Consider the following 8606-nt stretch of genomic DNA (forward strand, 5'->3'; position numbering starts at 1 on the left):
AAGGGCAAATCCTAGGGCTTTGCCCTCAGTCTACTGAAGCAGAAACTCTGGGGAGGGGCCCAGAGATGTCTGTGTTTTAACAAGTTCTCTAGGTGATTGTCATGCACTCTGAAGTTTGAGAACTACAGTTCTAAACCGTCCTCACTGCTTCCTTTCTAAAATCCTCCAGTTCTGAGTACCACGTCACTAGACCACACCACCCCACCTCTCTTGGTTACAGTCACCCACCACCCCCAAGGGCGCCCCTCGTTCCTTGAAGATTCCTGCTGTTGGTTTCTGTTACTTTTCACTGGTCCCGTCATGATTCTAGGTGATTTCAGAATCCACGTGGATGCTCTTCCCAGGAACCTGGCTTCGCAGTTCTTCGGCCTCCTTTCCTCTGGTGGCCCGTCTTCCTTCCGTCCTTAGTCATTGCATGGCCACACCTCTAGAGCAGTGCTAACCCAGACTTGGCCCTGTTCCAGAGTTTAATGGGAAGTCTCTGGTGTTTTACTGTTAAATATAGCACATGATGTTGGCCTCTAATACATACTCTTTAAATATTTTCTCTTTGTATATTTGAGAATTTTTTTCAAGAACGTAACTTCTAAAGAAAAAAGAAAGAACATAACTTCTGACCCTCAGTTTCTATGAAAGGGAAAGTGACATTTGCACTCTTGTGATACCTGTGTCCACGTGTGTGTTCAGATCAGCTTAAAATGAAAATTATCACTACTTGGTGGAAGCACTATATGATGTAATGGGTTTTACAGTCTTTATTAATTTACCATAACACACAAATCTCAGAGTCAGTTCTTACCTTGTATAGATTTCAGCCCATTTTTATTAAAGCTGCATGGTCCTATTTACATTTTTTATGATCAACGTTGAAAAGAAATGAGAATCTCTTTGGTCTGTGTATCTCTGAATGAAAGTCTTCAAATGAGACAAATAGGATCTGAAGGTTCTTTTACAGGCTTACAGCCATGGGATAGAGTAAGTGGTGACAGTGACATGAGCAGGCCTCGTCCTAGTTCAGAGTTACCAACGTTATTAATGAGTGATTAGAATATGTAATAACTTCACCGAGAGTTTGTGTCACTTGTAGCATCGTGCCTCTTGTAGAAGAGACTCCTGCCAATCCCGTTGCACATGCTGTTGGAATTGGCTGAGTTTAACGTGCTAAATACTCTCTCCTTCTCTTTCAACAGTGCATGACTCCCGACCAGCTGTTGACACTATGCAGAGCAGGCATCCATAGTAGTAATGTTGGGGTGAGGGTGAATGTGGTTAGTATTTTAGGAATCACTGGCAGCGTCCTAGCCAAAGAAGATGGTACACTTGACACTCTTAAGGTAAAAACAATATGCTTCCAACCTAAATCATTAAGTCATTAGAAATGGGAGAAGAGTGACTATTGGTGTGGGATTTTAAAAACTTCTGTGGACTTCATGAGAAGAAATCATATCAAGAAGTTGCTTACTGGGGACTTCTCTGGCGGTCCAGTGGTTAAGACTCCAAGCTTCCAATGCAGGGGGTATAGGTTTGCTCCCTGGTCAGGGAACTAAAATCCCGCCTGCCGTGCGGCACAGCCAAAAAATAAAACTAAAAATATATATATATATATATTGCAAGAAAAAGAAAAGTTGCTTACTAAGGTATATTATTAAAACATACCCTTTGGCTTAATCTAACTCCATGAATCAGATAGGTACTTGAAGAGTTGTCCCATTTTGCCATTTAACTTTACTCCGGAGACGTTTTATCAAAAATAAATTCGTCTTCAGTGGAAGGCCAGGGTTCAGAGTTGTTCAGGATGCCTCTGCCTTTGCTGTTGCGTTAAATGTGTACATGTTGTATTCTCCTCCTGGTGAAGGAACAGTCCAGACAGCTTCCTCAGCACACCAGGCTGTAGTGCATTCTGCACACAGCCACCCAGTTCATCCTAAGACCTCTCATAAATTTTAAGCAGCAACTCTGGTAGTGCCAGCACACTAGGAACTCACTCAGCATGTTTGCTTCCAGCACTTTATCTCAACAAGTTGCTTAGGAACTGCACTGCCAGAGATACAGCCTAGTAACTAAAAGAACAGTAATAGTAAAATTACCCTTTGTTGTGCTAATCATCATTGCTGAAGTGTAGATTGCTGATAATGGATTATAAACTGATTATTATAAAGTATTTTCTTAACTTGCTAAGAGCTAAACAATGTGACTGGTATTTTTTAGAAGCTTATTTTGAAATGGTGATACATGCATATAGCAAAACATTTAGGAAAGTAGAAAAGAATCTGTAGTGCAAAGACACATCTCCACTCCTAAACATCCGGTCCCCCAGTTCCACTCTAGAGAGGCAGCCACTGTTACCCATCTCTTCTGTGTCATTCCAGGGATTTTGATTATATATAGACACCAAGTGAGAGGGCATGGCTGTGTGGCTCTGTACGTGTACACATATACCGATGAGCATGTGTAGGTATAATCACTTCCCACCCCTTTAGACTGTAAGGTCCAAGGTCCACTTTAGGGGAACAGCGAGTTTTTCTCAGGCATAACATAAGATTTCTGAAATATTTTTATTTAGTCACATTTTCAAGCATGAAGAAAAGTAGAAAGTGCAGTAAATTTTTGTATAGCCATCAAGCGTATTTAAGAATTACTAGTTTTCTATCATATATACTTCAAGTAGTTGCTCTGCTGAGGGTGTTAAAGACATCCTGGTATTCTGCCCCTATGGGTTCAGTAGGCGTATCTTAACAAGAGGGACACTCTCTTATATAACCACCATTATGCTGTACACAATTAACAGTTATTTCTTAATATGTCTAATACCTGGTCCATATTCAGAACTTTCCAGTCGTTCCAAAAATACCTATTTGTGGATGGTTTGTTTGAACCAGGATCTAAGTCAAGTCTACATGTTGTGCCTGCTTGGGGGTCTTCTAAGCCTCTCTCCACCTAGAGCCACGCTCCTTCTTGCGCCACCTCCCAACCCCTGTTTTCTCCTCAGCTCCCGGCTTGGTTGTGGCTCATAATGTTCAGCTTCTGGATTTGTCTATTGCTTCCTTGTGACGTTACGTTTGTTCCTTTATCCTCTGAATCTCCCGCAAGATGGAAGTTAGATCTAAAAGCTAGGTTCGATTCAGATTAATCTTTTCAGTAAAACTACTTCGTAGGTGATGCTGTATATTTCATGTTGTATGATAAGATACTAAATTTAAATACTATCCTAGAGGTTATCTAGACCACTTCTATTCAGAGGAGAAAATTGAGGCCCAGCGTGGGTAACGGGACTGTCCCGGAGTCACCCCGTTATTTATGGTAGAGCTGGAGTTTGGACTCAGCATTTCTTAAATTTATTTTATTTTATTTTATTTATTTTATTTTTGGCTGTGTTGGGTCTTCGTTGCTGTGCGCGGGCTTTTCTCTGGTTGCGGTGAGCGGGGGCTACTCTTTGTTGCGGTGTGCAGCCTTCTCATTGCGGTGGCTTCTCTTGTTGCGGAGCACGGGGCTCTAGGCGTGTGGGCTTCAGTAGTTGTGGCTTGTGGGCTCTAGAGCGCAGGCTCAGTAGCTCAGTAGCTGTGGCACATGGGCTTAGTTGCTCCGCGGCATGTGGGATCTTCCCAGACCAGGGCTCGAATCCGTGTCCTCTGCATTGGCAGGCGGAGTCTCAACCACTGTGCCACCAGGGAAGCCCTGGACTCAGCATTTCCACTCTCCCACCCGTAATACAGATGTGCACATAGCCCTTAAGACATAAAGTGTGAAGCAGAACAGCCAAAATAAAATAACTTTACTCTTAAACAATTCTTTGCAGGTTGGGAATGATCTGTTCATTAGCTAGCTAATTGTGAAAGAAATGGGTAGATGTTAAAAATCATCACAGTGATGCAAAATGAGATTATGTGCTCTTTAGTTTTTTAATTGTCTTAGAGTGTTTTTCATGTAATTTAAAAAGCAGGGGCTTCCCTGCTGGCGCAGTGGTTAAGAATCCGCCTGCCAATGCAGGGGATGTGGATTCGAGCCCTAGGCCGGGAAGATCCCATGTGCTGTGGAGCAACTAGGCCCGTTCACCACAACTGCTGAGCCTGCGCTCTAGAGCCCGTGAGCTGCAACTACTGAGCCCATGTGCCACAACTACTGAAGCTCACGCACCTAGACCCCGTGCTCTGCAACAAGAGAAGCCACTGCAATGAGAAGCCCACGCACTGCAACGAAGAGTAGCCCCCGCTCGCCACAACTAGAGAAAGCCCGCGCATAGCAATGAAGACCCAACGCAGCCATAAATAAATAAATTAATTAATTAATTTAAAAAAATTTTTAAAAAAGGGTTTTTTGTTACAGATAATATTTATATGCATTTTGACACCATGGGAAAAGCCTTTTTGATGGAGATAGAAAGGAAATTTTAATAACTTCCAATATCTGTCTTTCATGTATCATTTATGGATCTTAATTCATTTTATTTAGGAATATAAACTATAAGATTTTAAATTTATCTTGCTTATGTTATACTTGGTATTTTTATAAATATGTGTTGCCTTTGATCTTCTTAAAGTTTTAATTTTTCCCTAGCATTTATTTATTTATTTATTTATTTATGGGCCACACCGCATGGCTTGTGGGATCTTAGTTCCTCAACCAGGGATCACACCCACGCCCCCTGCAGTGGAAGTACAGAGTCTTAACCACTGGACTGCCAGGAAAGTCCCTCCCTAGCATTTTTATGTAAAATTTTATGCGTGAATTGTTGTCACCTTTAGAGTTAGTACTTATTTCGAAAGCTGACTCAGGATGTTGGATGATAACTGTGTTTTGTTGTCTCCAGACCATCGGGTGCTTTCTGCTTGAGGTTGCCACCAAAGATCCCTCCCTTGTAGTAGCAGGAGAGGCTTTGGATGCCCTCTTTGATGTTTTTGCAGATGGTAAGGAAGCTGAAAGGGCCTCAGTTCAAATTAAATTGTTATCTGCTCTGAAGGAATTCCAGCCAGTCTTCAAAATGAAGGTATGTAGCATTTTATTTAGAAATGCTGAAGTCTCAGCGTTCTATGGGAGGCGGGTGTGTGTGGTTCCCTCCGTGCAATCTCAGTGATTCATATAGCACTCCATCCCCAGTTCTGTGTAAACGCTTGTTGGCTGAGTCAGGGCTCAGTCTCCCTTTCTGTTGAATCACTGTGACGTGAGCCAAAATGGTGTCGACACGTTCCTGTTTCTGCAGCGGTTTAGAAATGTTAACAGTGCTTATGTGTAAGCACTACAGTCTGGCCTGCAAAGCACTTTCATAGACATGTTAAATTTATTTTATATCATGTAATGCATTATAGGCTGATTTCATTGTTACGAATATTTCCCTTTGGTGCTCTGAAAAAAAGACAAACAAACTCCAAGTTGGCCTCTAATGGAGAACGTAGCTACCTTCATTTGCCCTTTTATTGATTGATTGATTGACTGATTCATCAGAAGCATCAAAGCTAACTTTGAGTCAAAAAAATAATGTTCAAAAACTGTTTTAGTGGTTGGGGGAAGGCAATCAGAAATTTTAAAAACAGCGTTTGATCACATGTCCACGAATGTAAGTTTATCAATTCTCCTCTTATCTAAATCTCTATTTCATTTTGAGAAATAAAAATATTTGTATTTTTTGCTTTTACATTTTAAATTAAACTTTTGCTTTTAAAGCTTTGTCAAGAGAATAGAGGCTTTAATGGAAAAGTAGCTTACTTTTGTTGCTTTCCAATACGTGTTTCTTTTCTCTAACAAGCTTCTAAGGCAGAATTCAGTTCCTGTGGCCAGAGCTCTGTGATAAGTTTTCAGGTGAATGTGATTGTATGTTTAGAAATTTAAACTTTTTGAATTTTTTTAAGGCATAAAAAATAGTTTTCTTTTGCAGAAGAAAAAACTAGCACATGCCGTGCACATTCTGTGTCACAGTTACATCAGTATTAGTTTAGGAACATTAATAATTGGTTTGTTTTTTAACATTTTCATGTTTTGGCATCCCACATTTAAAAATGTAGTGATAGTGGCTGACACTTACTGAGTTAAGCTTCACCAGTAGGTGACTTTAGTCTTGAGGGGGGAAAATTGATCAGTTTACTCTTAATTATGCTTTGTTTAAGCCTGTAGTTTTGTTTGTTTCTTTGTCTGGGTTTTGTTTTGTTTTGAGATGTAATTGACATATAGTGTCAGTTTTAGTTATACAACATAATAATTTGATCTATGTATCTATTGCAAAATGATTACCGCAATAAGTTTAGTTAACATTCATCACCACACATAGTTACAAATTTTTTTCTTGTAATGAAAACTTATAAGACCTACTCTCTTAGTCACTTTCAGATATATAGTACAGTGTTGTTAACTGTCATCACCTTGCTATACATTACATCCCCAGGACTTATTTCTCTTATACAGTTGATCCTTGAATAACACGGGGCAGATCCACTTAAATACACAGATTTTCTTCTGTGGTAAATACTACAGTACCACATCATCCGCAGTTGGTTGAATCCGTGGCCAACAGTAAACTTATTCCCAGGTTTTTGACTGGGGGGTGGGGAGTTGACGCCCTAACCACTGCATTGTTCAGGGGTCAGCAGGAACTGAAGTGTGTACCTTTTGACCACCTTCACCCATTTTACCCACCCCGATCCCCACGGCCTAGTGTTTATTTTTTAAGCAGTGAGAAGTTTTATTCCCACCTGTTCCCTGTCTCATGGGTAACCAAATTGAATGGTGTTTCTCTAAGCAAAGACAAATGCACCTTAGTATTTTCCCCCTTCATTATCCACAAGATGGTATAATATATTCACATTCCTGTACTTTATGTGCTTTTACTTAACACTGTCTCCTAGAGACATTTCCGTACCAGTACGTGGAGGGTGTCCACATTGTTCTTAAAGATCACAGGCTCTTTAAACTTCTGAAAAAGCAGTCTGCATGGTAAGGAGAAAATGTCCCCTTTCCCTGCAGCTGCAAGGAAAGCAGATGCAGTTGAGTCATCAGACTGTGTAGAAGCGAATGCTTCGAGAGCAGTGATGTAAACTGTGATCCACCTCTAACTGGATTAGAGGTGAGGTATAGTTCACATACCATACAACTCATTCTTTTAAAGTCTACAATTCAGTTGTTCTTGTAACTATCATTTAAAAGGTGCACAATCTTAATTTATCTTTATTGTGGCTAATGTACTGTGTTCCATCACCTTGGAAGTGAAAATGTTTCACCAAAATCTGACTGCTGTTTGTTCTAAAAATAAATACACCACAAATTAAATGCTTTCTTATTTAAAGGAATTAGTGATATATACCAAATCACATATGATATATTTTTGGCAGATACGGAAAGAAGGGAGAGCTAAATACAGTCCAGATCAGCTGTGTGTTCTTGACAACGTGAAGATGAACTTGAGAAGGTTTGTCGCTTATCAAGAAACTGTTGAGAAAAAACTGACTACTTGAAAGAGACCAGTCCTCGTCTCAGAGCGTTCAAAGCTGAAGAATACTAGAGGGTTTCCTTTCAGTGTGTGTGTTCCTGAAAGTCATTTTTTAATGCCTGTACACTAATTTGAAGTTCATAAAAACTCCAGAACCTATCAGAAACTCTTAAAAGCTCTGGGATCTGTGTGGCATTTCTAGTGCTCTCAGAAATGTTTCCAGCATATTTTAATCACTGGAAACACGAAGAGTGGAAACACAAGGAAATCTCAGGTGCTTCTTCACGAGCAGTGAAGACACTTCCAAACAATCATGTTTTCCTTGAATTTTGCAAAAAAGGAAAATCCGAAGCATTGCTCGGCTGCTCTTTTAAGCCATTATCATTTTATATTAGCTAAATCTTTAACTGAAATATGAAGACAAGCTTTATAAATTTTTTTTGGTATGAAGTATATCAATTATGCTTACCTTTTGTGAAGAGGGGAGTGAGTTGGAGTCATACACCACTATTTAGCAGACTATACTACTAGCTAATGAGCTCATGAGGTCATCGTCGTCCTCTGTACAAAAGGATCTGATCGGATACTGCTTTGGAACATCACTCCTTATTTAATTGGAATTTAAATGGAATCAGAATTGGAAGAATATGTTTTTTAATAAATAACTTTTTAATTGAAAGCTTTGTGTCTTGGAAGATCTTTTTTAAAATATCAGATAATCCTATTACTGCGTGTTTGCTTGCTAATGGATCTTGCTTTGAATATATGTGTGCTATTAAAAACAAGACTTTATACCAAGAATCTCCAGCATTACTGTCAATGTCCTTGAGGTAGTACGGTGACAGGTGCAGCAAAGGGAGGGAGCTTCAGTGCACATCATTGTCGGAGTGGGGCCCCTGGACCGGGTCTGTTGTCTGTCTATTTGCCTGATCAGAGGAGTTGTTGGAGATTTGAAAATTTACCCACTGTAGATCTCAGTTGACCTGTTAAAAGGCCCAATACCCAGCACAGGACTTAACTTTAGTTAACATCCATCACCTCACATACATTTTTTTTCCTTGTGATAAGAACCTTTAGCATCGACTCTCTCAGCAACTTTCAAATGTGCAATACGGTATTGTTAACTGTAGTCCCCGTGCTGGACATGACGTGCCCAGTCACTTATAATTGGAAGTCTACCTTTTGACAACCT

General features: G+C 40.0%; 1 protein-coding gene across 9 annotated transcripts in view; it reads left to right on the plus strand.

Annotated features, from left to right (window-relative positions):
* Window positions 1–8093, plus strand: part of HEATR3 (HEAT repeat containing 3) — a 45767-nt gene extending 37674 nt beyond the window's left edge. For 4 of the 9 annotated variants that reach the window (XM_060288279.2, XM_030833032.2, XM_030833035.3 and 1 more), the window contains 3 exons: window positions 1191–1334; window positions 4808–4984; window positions 7317–8093. In XM_060288279.2, the coding sequence (XP_060144262.1) occupies window positions 1191–1334; window positions 4808–4984; window positions 7317–7439 (444 nt within the window). In that variant the 3' untranslated portion in view covers window positions 7440–8093. Of the gene's footprint in view, window positions 1–1190; window positions 1335–4807; window positions 4985–5740; window positions 5794–7316 lie in introns of all 9 variants that reach the window. The other 5 variants (XR_009559874.1, XM_060288280.1, XM_060288281.1 and 2 more) reach the window with 5 other exon arrangements.
* The last annotated feature ends 513 nt before the right edge of the window (window positions 8094–8606 follow it).

The sequence above is a fragment of the Globicephala melas genome, chromosome 19, assembly GCF_963455315.2.
Source record: "Globicephala melas chromosome 19, mGloMel1.2, whole genome shotgun sequence".
NCBI classification, from domain to species: Eukaryota; Metazoa; Chordata; class Mammalia; order Artiodactyla; family Delphinidae; genus Globicephala; species Globicephala melas.